The sequence below is a fragment of the Amblyomma maculatum genome, chromosome 11 (genome assembly GCF_055883805.1).
Source record: "Amblyomma maculatum isolate TAMU_Amacu chromosome 11, ASM5588380v1, whole genome shotgun sequence".
NCBI lineage: Eukaryota > Metazoa > Arthropoda > Arachnida > Ixodida > Ixodidae > Amblyomma > Amblyomma maculatum.
The window spans coordinates 151,306,636-151,324,531 of record NC_139354.1 but is presented as its reverse complement, the minus strand read 5'-3'; the positions used below and the strand labels follow the sequence as shown (position 1 = coordinate 151,324,531).

The following is a 17,896-nucleotide window of genomic DNA, read 5'->3' as shown; positions in this document are numbered from 1 at the left end:
GGACCAGCACTGGCATGGAAGGCGTAAGCAAAGTAGGTCAGGCGGATTTTGTCCTTGGAAACAACGAGGACGAACATTCCAGTGCGGGCAACATGGCAGGGACCAGCACTGGCATGGAAGGCGTAAGCAAAGTAGGTCAGGAGGATATTGTCCTTGGAAACAACGAGGACGAACATTCCAGTGCGGGCAACATGGCTGGGACCAGCACTGGCATGGAAGGCGTAAGCAAAGTAGGTCAGGTGGATTTTGTCCTTGGAAACAACGAGGGCGAACATTCCGGTGCGGGCACCATGGCTGGGACCAGCACTGGCATGGAAGGCATAAGCAAAGTAGGTCAGGCGGATTTTGTCCTTGGAAACAACGAGGACGAACATTCCAGTGCGGGCAACATGGCTGGGACCAGCACTGGCATGGAAGGCGTAAGCAAAGTAGGTCAGGCGGATATTGTCCTTGGAAACAACGAGGACGAACATTCCAGTGCGGGCAACATGGCTAGGACCAGCACTGGCATGGAAGGCGTAAGCAAAGTAGGTCAGGCGGATTTTGTCCTTGGAAACAACGAGGACGAACATTCCAGTGCGGGCAACATGGCTGGGACCAGCACTGGCATGGAAGGTGTAAGCAAAGTAGGTCAGGCGGATATTGTCCTTGGAAACAACGAGGACGAACATTCCAGTGCGGGCAACATGGCTGGGACCAGCACTGGCATGGAAGGCGTAAGCAAAGTAGGTCAGGCGGATTTTGTCCTTGGAAACAACGAGGACGAACATTCCAGTGCGGGCAACATGGCTGGGACCAGCACTGGCATGGAAGGCGTAAGCAAAGTAGGTCAGGCGGATATTGTCCTTGGAAACAACGAGGACGAACATTCCAGTGCGGGCAACATGGCTGGGACCAGCACTGGCATGGAAGGCGTAAGCAAAGTAGGTCAGGCGGATTTTGTCCTTGGAAACAACGAGGACGAACATTCCAGTGCGGGCAACATGGCTGGGACCAGCACTGGCATGGAAGGCGTAAGCAAAGTAGGTCAGGCGGATATTGTCCTTGGAAACAACGAGGACGAACATTCCAGTGCGGGCAACATGGCTGGGACCAGCACTGGCAAGAAAGGCAAAGTAGGTCAGGCGGATTTTGTCCTTGGAAACAACGAGTACGAACATTCCAGTGCGGGCGACATGGCTGGGACCAGCACTGGCATGGAAGGCGTAAGCAAAGTAGGTCAGGCGGATATTGTCCTTGGAAACAACGAGGGCGAACATTCCGGTGCGGGCACCATGGCTGGGACCAGCACTGGCATGGAAGGCATAAGCAAAGTAGGTCAGGCGGATTTTGTTCCTGAAACAACGAGGACGAACATTCCAGTGCGGGCAACATGGCTGGGACCAGCACTGGCATGGAAGGCGGAAGCAATGTAGGTCAGGCGGATATTGTCCTTGGAAACATCGAGGACGAACATTCCAGTGCGGGCAACATGGCTGGGACCAGCACTGGCATGTAAGGCGTAAGCAAAGTAGGTCAGGCGGATTTTGTCCTTGGAAATTACGAGGACGAACATTCCAGTGCGGGCAACATGGCTGGGACCAGCACTGGCATGGAAGGCGTAAGCAAAGTAGGTCAGGCGGATATTGTCCTTGGAAACAACGAGGACGAACATTCCGGTGCGGGCACCATGGCTGGTACCAGCACTGGCATGGAAGGCGTAAGCAAAGTAGGTCAGGCGGATATTGTCCTTGGAAATAACGAGGGCGAACATTCCGGTGCGGGCACCATGGCTGGGACCAGCACTGGCATGGAAGGCATAAGCAAAGTAGGTCAGGCGGATTTTGTTCTTGGAAACTTGGAAACAACGAGGACGAACTTTCCAGTGCGGGCAACATGGCTGGGACCAGCACTGGCATGGAAGGCGTAAGCAAAGTAGGTCAGGCGAATTTTGTCCTTAGAAACAACGAGGACGAACATTCCAGTGCGGGAACATGGCTGGGACCAGCACTGGCATGGAAGGCGTAAGCAAAGTAGGTCAGGCGGATTTTGTCCTTTTAAATAACGAGGACGAACATTCCAGTGCGGGCAGCATGGCTGGGACCAGCACTGGCGTGGAAGGCATAGGCAAAGTATGTCAGGCGGATATTGTCCTTGGAAACAACGAGGACGAACATTCATGTGCGGGCAACATGGCTGGGACCAGCACTGGCATGGAAGGCGTAAGCAAAGTAGGTCAGGCGGATTTTGTCCTTGGAAACAACGAGGGCGAACATTCCGGTGCGGGCACCATGGCTGGGACCAGCACTGGCATGGAAGGCATAAGCAAGTAGGTCAGGCGGATTTTGTCCTTGGAAACAACGAGGACGAACATTCCAGTGCGGTCAACATGGCTGGGACCAGCACTGGCATGGAAGGCGTAAGCAAAGTAGGTCAGGAGGATATTGTCCTTGGAAACAACGAGGACGAACATTCCAGTGCGGGAACATGGCTGGGACCAGCACTGGCATGGAAGGCGTAAGCAAAGTAGGTCAGGCGGATTTTGCCCTTGGAAGCAACGAGGACGAACATTCCAGTGCGGGCAACATGGCTGGGACCAGCACTGGCATGGAAGGCGTAAGCAAAGTAGGTCAGGTGGATATTGTCCTTGGAAACAACGAGGACGAACATTCCAGTGCGGGCAACATGGCTGGGACCAGCACTGGCAAGGAAGGCAAAGTAGGTCAGGCGGATATTGTCCTTGGAAACAATGAGGACGAACATTCCAGAGCGGGCAACATGGCTGGGACCAGCACTGGCATGGAAGGCATAAGCAAAGTAGGTCAGGCGGATTTTGTCCTTGGAAACAACGAGTACGAACATTCCAGTGCAGGCACCATGGCTGGGACCAGAACTGGCATGGAAGGCATAAGCAAAGTAGGTCAGGCGGATATTGTCCTTGGAAACAACGAGGACGAACATTCCGGTGCGGGCAACATGGCTGGGACCAACACTGGCATGGCAGGCGTAAGCAAAATAGGTCAGGCGGAATTTGTCCTTGGAAACAACGAGGACGAACATTCCAGTGCGGGCAACATGGCTGGGACCAGCACTGGCATGGAAGGCGTAAGCAAATTAGGTCAGGCGGATATTGTCCTTGGAAACAACGAGGACGAACATTCCAGTGCGGGCAACATGGCTGGGACCAGCACTGGCATGGAAGGCATAAGCAAAGTAGGTCAGGCGGATTTTGTCCTTTGAAACAACGAGGACGAACATTCCAGTGCGGGCAACATGGCTGGGGCCAGCACTGGCATGGAAGGCATAAGCAAAGTAGGTCAGGCGGATTTTGTCCTTGGAAACAACGAGGACGAACATTCATGTGCGGGCAACATGGCTGGGACCAGCACTGGCATGGAAGGCGTAAGCAAAGTAGGTCAGGCGGATTTTGTCCTTGGAAACAACGAGGGAGAACATTCCGGTGCGGGCACCATGGCAGGGACCAGCACTGGCATGGAAGGCATAAGCAAAGTAGGTCAGGCGGATTTTGTCCTTGGAAACAACGAGGACGAACATTCCAGTGCGGGCAACATGGCTGGGACCAGCACTGGCATGGAAGGCGTAAGCAAAGTAGGTCAGGCGGATTTTGTTCTTGGAAACTTGGAAACAACGAGTACGAACATTCCAGTGCGGGCGACATGGCTGGGACCAGCACTGGCATGGAAGGCGTAAGCAAAGTAGGTCAGGCGGATTTTGTCCTTGGAAACAACGAGGACGAACATTCCAGTGCGGGCAACATGGCTGGGACCAGCACTGGCATGGAAGGTGTAAGCAAAGTAGGTCAGGCGGATATTGTCCTTGGAAACAACGAGGACAAACATTCCAGTGCGGGCAACATGGCTGGGACCAGCACTGGCATGGAAGGCGTAAGCAAAGTAGGTCAGGCGGATTTTGTCCTTGGAAACAACGAGGACGAACATTCATGTGCGGGCAACATGGCTGGGACCAGCACTGGCATGGAAGGCGTAAGCAAAGTAGGTCAGGCGGATTTTGTCCTTGGAAACGAGGGCGAACATTCCGGTGCGGGCACCATGGCTGGGACCAGCACTGGCATGGAAGGCATAAGCAAAGTAGGTCAGGCGGATTTTGTTCTTGGAAACTTGGATACAACGAGGACGAACATTCCAGTGCGGGCAACATGGCTGGGACCAGCACTGGCAAGGAAGGCAAAGTAGGTCAGGCGGATATTGTCCTTGGAAACAATGAGGACGAACATACCAGTGCGGGCAACATGGCTGGGACCAGCACTGGCATGGAAGGCATAAGCAAAGTAGGTTAGGCGGTTTTTGTCCTTGGAAACAACGAGGATGAACATTCCAGTGCGGGCGACATGGCTGGGACCAGCTCTGGCATGGAAGGCGTAAGCAAAGTAGGTCAGGCGGATTTTGTCCTTGGAAACAACGAGGGCGAACATTCCGGTGCGGGCACCATGGCTGGGACCAGCACTGGCATGGAAGGCATAAGCAAAGTAGGTCAGGCGGATTTTGTTCTTGGAAACTTGGAAACAACGAGGACGAACATTCCAGTGCGGGCAAAATGGCTGGGACCAGCACTGGAATGGAAGGCGTAAGCAAAGTAGGCCAGGCGGATTTTGTTTTTGGAAACAACGAGGACGAACATTCCGGTGCGGGCACCATGGCTGGGACCAGCACTGGCATGGAAGGCATAAGCAAAGTAGGTCAGGCGGATTTTGTCCTTGGAAACAACGAAGACGAACATTTCAGTGCGGGCAACATGGCTGGGACCAGCACTGGCATCGAAGGCATAAGCAAAGCAGGTCAGGCGGATTCGAACCGACAGAGCTATTTAGAAGCAGCTACTAAGAAGCCGGAAAAAAAGGAAGAAGTAAGGAAGAATGAAAATCCCAGAGATAAGGACACAGATAACCGAAAGCAGGAGCCAACAGTTGGGAGAGGGAGAGAGAAGGCCCAGGTGCTTATCGCTGGAGATTCTAACATGAGCAGGTTCAACGAGATATCTTGGAAGGTGTAAAGGGTGATAAGAGAGTGTTGGTTGGAGCCTTCTCACGGAGCACAATGAGGGCAGTGCTGAAAGAGAGTAAAAATAGGCTGTTGAATTCCGCTGAGCGCAGTATGGTAATAGTAGCCGCGGGGCTAAACGATGTCCTAAATGGTGACGCTGCAGGAGTGGTGGAAAGCTTACCTATGGGAGTTGACGAGATCAGGGAGATAGCACAGCAGATGCAGATAGTTGTATGCACAGTACCAGAGGTGCTAGGATTGAACGGAAAGATGGAAAAGGACGTGGTGACAGTTAATCAGGACATATGAAAGTTAAGCCTGGAGAAGCGTTTGGAAGTGGTTGAGGTAAACAGGGAGGTACATAAAGCAGGTTTTGGTAGTACTTTTCAGCGAGATGGCATTCATTATAACAGAAGGGTGGGAGCAGAGATCGGCTGGCGCCTGGCAGGCAGGGCTGTAGCTTTTTTAGGGTGTCCTTGCGGACTCCGTACACAGAGGTAGTTAGAAGTGAAGCAGACGAAATTCTAATAACGGAGTCTGAGCCCCCAAAAAAGGCAAGGAGGAGGTCGAGAAGGAAAAGTACAAAAAAGAACTTTAGCACTAGGTTCAGCTACATAAACATGCAAGGAGGTAGAAAAAGAGCGAAATGGCTAGATATAGACCAGCAGTTGAAGGATGACAAAATAGGTGTGTACGCTCTTCGCGAGACTCATCTCAGGGATCTAGAAGATCCGCCGTTTATAGAAGGCTACGTCTGGGAAGGGTGCAACAGAACGAGAACGAAAAAAAAGGGTGGAGGGGTAGGTAGGTTGATACACCAGGGAACAAATTGGCAAAGAATTAAATCGTCTTGTAAAGAACATATCTGGGTATCAGGAACAATTGCCGGCATAAGGAATTGGCCAGGGGTAGTTTATTTAGGAACAGGACACCAATGCAGGCAAGAAAACAAGGATCTTGTTGAATGTCTCAGTGACGATATAAGCCAGTTAGGAGACGGGGCCAATACTATTCTGCTCGGGGACATCATCGGGCACGTCGACGATGTGGATGGATACACGGATTTTAACGGGAAGCTAATGCTAGATTTCTGTGAGCGACTTGATCTAGTTATAGTAAATAGAGAAACAAAATGTGAAGGCCAAATCACGTGGGAATTCCGCAACAGGCAGACGGCCATTGACTACTGTTTAATGTTGCAGGAAATTTATAGCAAGGTCACAAAACTGGAAATAGACGAAGAAGGGGAGTGTAGTCTGGGAAGCGATCATAACCGTATTAGTCTGCAGATGGGACCTTTGATGAAAAGAGAAATGTAACTTAGACAAAAAGTAAACGCGAAGTTAAACGACGATCAAATAGCGCAGATAGCAGCAGACATAGAGGAAGCATTACAGAAAAGTCCCATGAAAGACTGGGATTATGAACAGGTAGAACTACTCATAAGGAGGAAAATTAAGGAGGGTAAAGTAGCAAACCGCTGGTATGGAAAGAGGAAGCCACGGAGCTGGTGGAATAAGGAAATCAAGGAAGCTATTGAACAACGACGGGCTGCTTCAAGGGAACATCGAGTGGCAAAGAAGGCACAGGTATCTCAGGAGGAAATCGACCAAAAAATGAGAATCATATCGACATAAGAAACTTGAGGTACAGGCCCTTGTCCAAAGTAAAATAAAACCGCCCACTGATCGCTGAATGGCTTACATAACGATACCTCTAGAGGCGGAGCAAGAACAATCTGGAACCATATAAGCTGGCTAGGGAAAAGGAATCAAAGAAAGCAAGATTGGATTCAAGATAGCTAGGGAAATTGTTTAAAGGGAGACAACGCAGTGAACCACATTACATCAGTTATAGCTGTCTCATTTAAAAGCGACGATAGGGTCATCTCCGCAAATTAGGAAGCAACACAAGGTAGCAGAATACAAAGCAGCTTAGAACTGACCAATCTAAACTGGAAAAAGGCAGAAAAAAATATTCCTAAAAACACATCTACAGGAATAGATTGAATTTCGATCAAGCTGATTAATGAACTTGGTTCAAAAAGTAAGGAAACGTTGTTAAAATCCCTGGAAACAGTCATAACGAATAAGCATATTCCGGACACCTGGCGGCAGAGTAAAATCAGTTTGATTTATAAAGGCAAAGGAGACAGGATGCACATAAAATCCTACAGGCCGATTACCATAACATCTGTTATGTACAGGTTAGCCATGCAGGCGTTGAAATTAAAGGTGCAAGCATGGGTAGAAAGTAACACGATATTCGGAGAACTTCAGAACGGCTTTAGAAATGGTAGGCGCTTAGATGATAGATAGCCTGTTAGTGCTTACTCAATGAATCGAAACATCTAGAGTGGAAAATAGACCTTTGTATTTGGCCTTCCTGGACATAAACGGGACGTACGACAACGTAAGCAGGGAACTCCTGTGGAACATATTAAAAGAAGAAGGTATCAGTTATGAGATTATAGAGTTCCTACAGGAAATATACCGGGATAACACATTAGAAATTACATGGGAAGGGATAAGAAGCATGGAAGATGTCAAAGTATGCAAAGGATTAAGCCAAGGCTGTCCTCTATCACCGCTGCTGTTCATGCTTTATACGATAAACCTGGAACGGAGGATGCAAAACAGTAAGCTAGGTTTTAATCTGTCATATAGATTAGGTAGAAAGGCGGTAGAGCAGCGCCTTCCTGGGTTGATGTATGCAGACGATATTGTGCTGCTAGCAGAGAGTCTGGAAGAATTGCAAACTCTAGTTAAGTATTGCGGAGACGAAGGGGAAGCTGATGATTTTCAACGGCTCAGCTGTTCAGGGTCTTAAAGTACAAGGCCATGAAATACCCTGAGTAGCAGAATACAAATCTCTGGGGGTATGGGTAAACGAGGATTGGCATACATTGGAAAACATGAGCAATCACTTAAGGCCAAAAGACGAAGGAATGCCGGGATAATGAAGCAAAGGCAGTTGTGGGGATACAACAGGTATCAGATTTTGAGGGGTATTTGGAAAGGAGTTATGGTGCCCGGACTCACTTTTGGAAATGCGGTTTTGTGCCTAAAATCAGAGGTACAGTCGACATTAGAAATAAATCAGAGAGCCGTTGGACGATTTGCACTAGGTGCCCACGGCAAAACCACAACTGAGGCTGTACACGGAGATATGGGCTGGGCATCTTTCGAAGTACGGGAAGCTCAGAGTAAAATATTATATGAGGAACGCCTGAGGAAACTGGACAGTAACAGATAGGCAGCTAAAGTATTTAAATACCTGTACTTAAAAAGCATTGATTCACAATGGAGGAAAAAAACTAGGAAACTAGCTAGTAAGTATGGTAGTCAGAAGGACGGAGAAATAAGAGCATTAAGCAACAGGTGAAAAACACAGAAGGTAAAAATTGGATAAATTCGTTGGAGAAGAAACAGAGTGTGGAATTATACCAAAAGCGGACAATGCAGATCAGGAAGTAAGCTTTCTTTGATAACTCAAGAGGCAGTGCCCTACTTTTTGAAGCTAGATCAGGGCGCCTTAGAACACGCAGCTACAAAAAGAAATTTAACAATGGAGATGACGCATGAGCTGTATGTGATAACTCCAGTGAAACAATTGACCATATTATACTCGAATGTAATGGTATCCATCCGGAAGTTGATGCAGGCGCGAACACTGTTCCTGAAGCTCTGTTTAGAGATAACAGTGGCCGGGTGAATAAACCGGCGGTGGAAACTAGCAAAAAACGACTAGAAGATTGGTGGCTTAAAAGCAGAGAAGTGACATAGTGGTAGTAATGTAGGAACAAAAATTTAATAAATTGAATGATGGTTTAGTTAACCATTCTAAATCAATAATTAAGATATAGGGAGAAAAATGAGCATAAAAGTTACTGCTACCGCCCCGTTACAAAGGTGTGGTAGCAGTAGCTCCATCCATCCAGGCAGCGCCCATGATAAAACGGTCTATAGATTAGGTGAAAAGGCGGTAGAACAGTGCCTCCTTGGTTTGATGTAGGCCAACGATATTGCGCGGCTAGCTGAGAGTCTGGAAGAATTACAAACTCTAGTTAAGTATGACGGAGACAAAAGGGACACTCTAGGCTTCAGTTTTAGTGGAGTTAATTCGGGTCTGATGGTTTTCAACGGCTCAACTGATCAGGGTCTTAAAATAGAAGACCACGAAATACCCACAGTAGCAGAATATAATTATTTCAGAGTATGGGTAAACGAAGGATTGGCATGCAGTGAAAAGCATGAGCAAATCACTTAAGGGAAAAGGTCGAAGAAATGCCGGGATAATGAAGCATAGGGCATTGTGGGGATTCAACAGGTATAATATTTTGAGGGGTATTTGGAAAGGAATTTTGGTGCCTGGGCTTGTTTTCTGAAATGTGGTTTCGTGCCTAAAATCAGATGTACAGTCGACATTACATATAAATGCTAATGCGTTAAGCAACAGCTGAAAAACACAGAAGGCAAAAATTGGATAAATACCGAAAGAGGAAAAGGCAGATCAGGAAGGAAGCTTACTTTGATAACTCAAGAGCTAGTGCCCTACTTTTTTAAGCAAGATCAGGGTGCCTTAGAACACGCAGTTACAAAAAGAAATTTAACTATGAAGATGACGAATGTCCTGCATGTGGTAACTCCAGTGAAACAATTGACCATATTATACTCAAATGTAATGGTGTCCATCCGGAAGTCGATGCAGGTGCAGTCACTGTTCCTGAAGCTCTGGTGTTTAGAGATACCAGTGGCCGGGCGAATAAACCCTTGGTGGAAGCTAGCAAAAAATTACTGGAAGACTGGTGGCTTAAAAGCAGAAAAGTGACATAATCTTAGTAATGCAGAAAGAAAAATTAATGGTGTAGTTAACCAATCTAAAACAATAATTAATATATAGGGAGAAAAATGAGCATGATAGCAACTGCTACCACACCGGTTCAAACGGGACGCTCCTATATTCATCCTTCCATCCATTCATCCATCCATCCGTCCGTCCGTCCGTCCGTCCGTTCCATGTATCTAGAGCTGGGTGTCGCGTCGGCGCGGCAGTTTTTGACGCGTGAAAATCGTGGAAAAAACGCCGCATGTATTCCTGGCTAAAAGCCGCTCTGGTAATTGTCACTAATGACATCACATTATTATTGTTATTTTAAGATATCCGTGGAGAGACCCCATTTATCCTTGAGGACGCCGCAACTTTGTAAGGATGCGGCAAAGTACTTCTGTTTGCATATTGGCGAATTTTGAAGTTCTGGCACGATTTTGTGCACTGTACGTAAGTCATATTGTAGCGTTATGACCCTCTGCGGTAAAAGCGCCGCTTTCAGCTCTTTAACATATTTCGTTTTTATTTCAATATGTATACAACATATACTTAAGACTGGTAGTAGTTTTGCACGCTATATGATCACGCCCTCTGCCATCGGCTCAGGCTTTCCAGGCACCGGGGATTGCGACAGATGACGTTTAAATATATATATAATTAAATATCTTAAGGGTGTTGCTTAAGAAATGAGGTGAAGTACTTACTATCCATGGCATCTGCGGTTTGGTTATAAATTTTCCGTTGAATACTCTACCCGTTGGTTCCGAAAGACCACATCCTGCGTGGAATCAGGTCGTGGGGACTGAGAGCTCCAGAGGGTCGAAATACATTGAAATGTCGGTTAACTACATTCAGTCTCTCTAGAACACTCACCTTTTCTGTTTAGCTTCTTGTCCAGTTCCTGTGAAATAAGAAAAAATGTGTTGCTTCAATATCTATGTATTGAGAAATAACTGCACTTGTAAGAGTGCCAAAGTCTTACTTATGGCAAATTGAAAGAAAAAGCTTCATCGCAATTATATTTTTAAACATTTATTCTCATTGCTATTTAGTATGATGGTATCGACTCCCTCCATTTAAACGTTAGACTGTGAGAGCCTGTAGTGGTTACGTGAATAAATAATAAGGAGATTCAGCTTCTTGTTTTTTAACTTGTGTTCAGTTCAGTCGATCAGTCGTGTCCGAATCTACGTGTCTCTATGGGCCATATCACGCCACGCTTTCCGGTCTCTCATTATCTTCCTAACATCACATAACTTCATCTGCAGCGCTTCGAGGATGCTATCTAACCATCGCGTTCGCTGCCTACCCCTTCTCCGGTGACCCTCAACCTTTTCCAACATCAAATCTTTCTCCAGCGACTCCTCTCTTCTCATCAGATCACTAAAGTGGCTGAGCTTTAACTTTAAAATTGGACCCTCCAATGAGCAGTCAGGGTTTATGGTCGACAATATAGACTGATTTGATCTGCTGGCAATCCAAGGAACTCTCAAGAGTCTCCGTCAGCACCACAATTCAAACGCGTCAATTCTTCAGCGGTCAGTCTTCTTCACAGTCCCACTCTCGCATCCATACATCAGAACTGGAAAGACCATAGCATGAGTTATACGGATCTTGCAATGGTTCGCAGTCTGCTCTTTACTAGGCGGTCAAGGCTAGCCATGGCTCTCTTTCCCAGAAGCAGGCGTCTCCTAATTTCATGGCTGCAGTCTCCTTCCGGGGTAATCTTGGAGCCCAATAAGAGAAAATCTGTCACAGCTTCCTGTTCTTGTCCCTTGATGCTCCACGACTTGATAGGGCAAGACGCCATGATCCTTGTCTTTTTAATGTTCATGTGTTACTTGAATCATGTTCGGTGACATAGCGCTTTTAGCCCAAATTGTGATACGTCGGTGCTTATTTTTGGGTGCTCAATCAGATTTAGGAAAAAAATCATTGAATGTCGATAAATGCGCCAGAATAACAGCATAGTGACTTCGAGATTCTACATTCTTTCATTTCTACGTTCTACATTTAGCGCAACACCTCTCCGCAGCTTGTTCATGCAGACAGGCTACGATTAATTAACAGCCGCAATTTGTTCCCAGGAAAGAGAAGTAGATCATCTTGCACTTTTTATGCTTTTGCAATAAAACACTCGTTTCGTTTTAAGCTATTAGTAATACATGCTTGACGACTCGGCACGTTGGTATGGGTTCATACTTAACCAGCCAAAAGACGAGACACAGCAAAGAGGAGGACAGGACAAGGCTGGTCCAGCCTTGTCCTGTCCTCCTCTTTGCTGCGTCTCGTCTTTTGGCTGGTTAAGTATGAAGTAATACATGCAATAGAGACTAGGCCCTTATTGGATGTATTGTGGCTGGTGGTGTCAACTTTGGGCTGAGCCCCTCATTTTCCACTTGGCGCAACCCTACTACTGGGTCGTACGCTAAGAGTATGTTTCAAGAGCGAAGGTGTTGAGTTTGTGTCTATCTGACAGGCTAAATGCACAGGCTAAAATCAAACCACTGAAAAGTGAAATTAGGCTTGCACATTTTGAGCGGTTTAAAAATGAGACTGAATAGCAAACATTTAGAGCACTTGCTGCCCCTGCATGGAGGCTTCGACTGCCCTTAGGCTACATTAGGTTAAAGAAAAGATAAACGACAAAGCATATAGCTGTCACAGCTTTACCACGGGGACTTTCTGTGCCGACTCCTGTGGCCCCTTACTTAAATTGGTTTTCAAAATCAGTGGAACTTAACTTTAGCGCTCCCTTTCAGCAAAAAAACGGCGTTGTACAGTTAGCATCTATAGTTTCCTGACTGCTCATTTGGGTTAGGATGAACCGTCAGATGACTCTGCGGGGGAGTTTCAAAACACCCATAACGATCATGTTAAACGTGATATCAAGCGCGGAACGAAAGTGAATCAAACATCATAAGTAATGTGAAATAAAAGCCGCCGCATGTCCCAAAGTATCTACGTCATGAAGACTGCTTCGCGTAGCGAAAAATGTAAAACAATTCAGTGTTTCCAGCGAAATTACAAACCACACCCTTAATATGAGAATCAGGAAAGCTGTCTATTGACCAAACAAGGCCCCTTTGCGCGGCATAGAACAATCACGATTTCGTATTTTTGTGGAGCATTTTTTGCATAAAGTGGTATTTTACTACCATATTCCGATAACTCTCTCCGCACCATTATCGGTAACCTCGGGAGTTCGAAGAGTGGCAGGCGAGGACGTCGACGAGTGGTTGATTCACTACCGACGGGTGAGCCACTACAACCCGTGGCACGCCATCGCTCAGCTTGCCAACGTGGTCTTCTTTCTGACACAAACATTTTTAGTATTGTTCGAAAACCACGAATACTATTTGACAAGCGGTTTCGGTACAGAACTGCGCCAGTGCTTTGACGACATCCTTACGCCTTAGAAGCTAGCTCAACATGTACTGGCAGGGAGAACTCAGCTAGCGGATGAAGTCGAAAATATTCTGCAGGGCATCGTGGATGACGATATGAACTGTTCGGTCTCCGAAGATGATGTGGGCACCGTGTCTGATGTAAGTCGTCATGTCTTACGTTCGAAACGTTGAAAACATATCGCGTAACTCCAAACTTTTGGCGACTCGCGAACGTTCCTACTGTGACTAGCATTGAAGATAGCGTCATAGATTTGTCATCGACAACTTTCAAATAGTTCACAACAAACTGTAGCAGCTCGAGCCCTCTGCATGGTGTTCATCATCCGTGCCTGCTGACGCCGTTTCTCGAGGCACACCCAGCATGCTCCAATCGGTGCCCGCGCCTAATTCCATCAATGCCGCTAATACTGTCGCCTGCCCCGACAGTTTCCGTCAAGGTTTTATAGCCCTGGTCATCCGTATCCTTGACGTACACCCAGCTAACTACTCGGCGCGCTGCGATTGGCGCTTAGAGTAGCCTACGCAGCCACCACCTGCTCGCCCTTTTCCGCGTCATGACCGAAGGCCCGGAGATGGGTTTGACTTTGCAATGTTCCCTTCTTCCTCGGAAGCTACTAGGAAACGAGGCTGTCGTTGCACAGCCCCCTTTGTGCCACCGCTGTGCCGCGTAAACACACCGCGATACTGTCAAGGCCGCCCACTTGCCGGTTACGACAGACCCGTCCACCACATCACCATTCCTACACCCCTTAATCGCAATTGTCAACATCAGCACACGAGTATCCATAGACCGATCGACCATGCAACCCCGCCAAGCGGCGCTCTTTATCGCCTGTGAGCATGATAGCTACTATGAGCATGAGCATGACAGCTGCTGCTACCACCTCGTTTCAAAGGGGACGCTCGTATATTCCATCCATCCATCCATCCGTTCATCCATTCATCCATCCATCCATCCATCCATCCACTCACCCACCCACCCACCCACCCACCCACCCACCCATCCATCCATCCATCCATCCATCCATCCATCCATCCATCCATCCATCCATCCATCCATCCATCCATCCATCCATCCATCCATCCATCCATCCATCCATCCAGCCGGAACACTAGTCAGCGCGGCTGCAGGAAACTGTGCGCTGTCTGTAGAAATTAATCCTGCATTATTATGATAAATAACACTGTTTATGTGCTTACCGATAGTGTAGCGACAATGGCTTTAGAGGATACGAGGGCAACCATCTCTATTATGAGCTTTTCGTTTAAGATGCGGCTAGGGTGGAAAGTCATGTCTGTGTGTAACCGAGGCCACCGTGTCTTCCCGCTGGCAACACGTTGAGACAAGCCTGTCGGTGCTTCCTTCCAGTGTGCCGCTGCACTGCAGTGCAGCAGCGGGTCTTATCAAATTTCTTTAAGCGAAGAAATTTGATTTCTGGCTCAATTGAAATCCGGGTGGCTAGACCGGGCACAACCGGACCAAACCACCCTTGTTTGGAGCCTGTTCGACCTTGAAAGGCAAACATTGAACCGAAACCGAAGGAATACATAACGTGTTAATGCAACTAATTAGTATTTGGCGTCAGTACTCTAAATAAGCTTAATTTGTTTCTGAGAAACTAAGCTAGTGTTTGCTGTTGCGTCCTCTTATGATTGCGGCGACGATCATAATGGCGATCATGTAAACATATCAAAATGCATCCAAGCTTGTGACGTCTTGAACAACGAAACGTTTCGTACAATTTGTTTCTACCGCAGATTATCATGCAATTCCTGCGGGCTCTTCTGTGCAGAAGAAAACGGATTAGAGGATTCAGCAAAAGCTGACGCTCTCAAAAGATGCTACTGCCGCATTCTTTTTCATGAGATAGAACAGGGCACTTAATCTCTACAGGAATCATTTCAGTTAACCACTTCTGCACCAGGAACACGACACATTACGTAGCTAAATGTAGTTCTGCTGGAATTAAGAGAGTCATATAAATATTCTTTTTTCACCACAGCATAGAAACCTCGAATTCGTTGCATGGTTTATTCTGTGCAGCATCGCATGTTGAAATCGCGAAAAAAAAAGACTGAATCATATGTTGTTATACATTTTTCACTTTCTTCTTTCATGCAGTTTTATCCACGGCATTTCTATATCCACTGTCTCCTATATATGTTCCCTTGTATGCTTTCTTTTCCCATTGCTTTGCTACCTTGATGTTCTATCATGATCATGATGTATGTAACCACTATATGTATCTAATTTTGCATCAAACAAGATTTATCAATCTATCACATAGCGGCTCCCTGTTGGAAGGTGGCGCCATTGCATGTCGGTGTTGACAGCTTCAGTTCATCGCAGAAATAAAACTTCTTGGGAGACCAACAAAAATAGAAACACGCCTAAGTCTCGCTGGTGCACTATCATTGTTGTTGGCTCCGGTAGTGCCTGCAATACTCCTAACACTAAACGGAGCGTTGGATTTCCTTTGATGATTTCCTCCTGATCACTGCGGCTCACGGTTTTCCAAAACTATTCTCTTAGTCGTGTGGTTGAAACTGCGCTAGCGGAAACAACTGTGTACTAATAGGTTGCCCTGCAAAGTTCTCAATATCACAAAATTCGTTCTATGCGTGCGCGATCTTTTGTACTTATTCAATGCGATATCCGCAAACATTTCGGTCGCTTTTATTCAACATGACGTTTTTAGACTGGAAGTATTATCTTTCTGGCTGCTTATAACGTGCTTGTGGGTATCTCTTTCGGTAGGTTGTAGTTTCTTTCGGGCAAGGTTAAGTAAAATAAGGTTAGTGTGGTCATTTGCCTTTCCGTACAAGCTGTAATGTGCGAAGTTATGCAGTTCAGGAAAAACTTACCTTGTAAGCAAGAGAGAAGTCCACAACAAGGAAACAAAGTGCAAACGCTCGCAGATACTGAAATAGAGGACGAAGGGACATTCTGCCTTGAAAATTGACCATGCTCCTTTGAGCCCCACGGATATCTTGAATCTCACAACAGTCTGCTCACCTAAATCCTGTAGCTTGATCAATGATTTCAAGCTATTCCAGCCTATTTTTAGTGCCTATGACGCGCAGAATCCGCACTCATAAATTAATGAAGTCACATGGGACTGCAAGAAAAATATAGCGTGTGCTGAAGCATTGCACTATAGAGAGCCGTACGGTATACCGAAATTAAACTTATCATCCATTGCATTCACTCGCCATCGATCTCTTTGTCGAAAGACATTTATGTCCCAATTTCAACTTTAGCCTGACAGGTCTTAAACTCTGTGACCAGTGTAGATGCGGCACCTCTGTTCAATATCAACTTCAATACCACATAGGAGCAGTCAGCGGGACAGAATAAATTGTGTCCAACAACAGCAACCAAACTCAGGTTTCTATTCATGCATGCAACTTTCCCATTGTCAGTTGTCTGCCGCGAAAAATCTTTCAAGGTCGGCGTATAAAAGCGCGTGTGTCTCACTGTCACCGCCGAGGTGCAGATGAGCAAGTGCGAGAGACGCCTTGATTGCATCTTCATTGAAGCAAGCGCAATAAGCCTGTAACGCTGTTCTCTTAAAGAAGTATGTAATCATTCATTACTCGCTGGTTTACACCGTCCAAGAAGGAAGAAAGAACCATAAGCGCATTCAATGTTGCGCTCAAAATACACAACTTTATTTTTAACCGCTACGTCTTCCCGCAATATACGTTGTAATGTCTGGAAGCGCATGTGAAAATGTCAGTGGCAAAGATCGACTATGCCAGGATATGCGCAGCAATAGGCAGTCTTTGTCAAAAGTGCAGAGCCCAAGGGGTCTGCTTCTAAGCCACTTCGTGCGCCTTGTAATATCATTTTCAGTGTTCAGAATTTATAGATGCTAAGAGTTTTTGTTCTACCACTTCGATGGAAAGAACCTCAGCTAATGCTAAAACGCAGCTCATAAGTAGATCCCCTGGGCTCTACGCTTTTGTCTAAGGCTGTCTGTTTCCCTGGCTGAGTATGTAGCCTCTCTCTTTGGGCGTCTCCGCTGCTGTCTTCGCCTTCTTACACTCATTCTTTCTTTGTTGAGTAGCCATCAGGTGACACCTCAGGGTCGGAATAGTTAATATTCTCTTGTATATACCGCCGTTTAGCAGTGGCTTAACAGTCCTTCTCCCTACTTATGTCAAACTTGGTGATACAGCCGCCTATTTCATCTCCGCCTTTTATAGGCAATTCTGCGCATGCGATGCGTGGTTCAGGTGATCTAGTGCCGTGCGGCGGTGAAGCGCGCAGCTTACCTGTGGAGTCTCTCCTGTTGCCATGGTATCAACGCACGCACACAACTGCTCATCCGCGAGACGTCATGCGCGGCTCCGATGGTGGAACGGACGCTCCACCGTCGGAGCCGCGCCATGGCCATTGCCTCGTTTAGAATGACAGGGCATGCGCAGGGCTGAAAGTGGGTTAGGCCTAGAACGCTGGTGAACTTATGTACGTTCAGCGGAACGCTGACTGAGTTCGATACAGCACTCGGTCGCCCGCAGCCAAAGATTGCTCTCTGCATTTGGTTCAGCAGTGTTGAACCCCTCTAATTTTTTTCGCCACCCGCACTAATGCCAAACAAATGAAGGCACCGACACACACCCTGCACCGATTCCTTGTAAGCCTGGCAGCCA

At 46.9% G+C, this 17,896-nt stretch overlaps 1 protein-coding gene across 1 annotated transcript in view; it reads right to left on the bottom strand.

The window, feature by feature from the left end:
• The window catches only part of LOC146175187 (serine protease 55-like), a 212,359-nt gene extending 194,817 nt beyond the window's left edge, over positions 1-17,542 (bottom strand). The window contains exons 1-3 of the mRNA XM_084585548.1: positions 17,519-17,542; positions 10,704-10,731; positions 10,535-10,608 (exon numbers count right to left, since the gene is read on the bottom strand). Of these exons, the coding sequence (XP_084441674.1) occupies positions 10,535-10,608; positions 10,704-10,731; positions 17,519-17,542 (126 nt within the window). The remainder of the gene's footprint in view (positions 1-10,534; positions 10,609-10,703; positions 10,732-17,518) is intronic.
• Between the last annotated feature and the right edge of the window lie 354 nt (positions 17,543-17,896).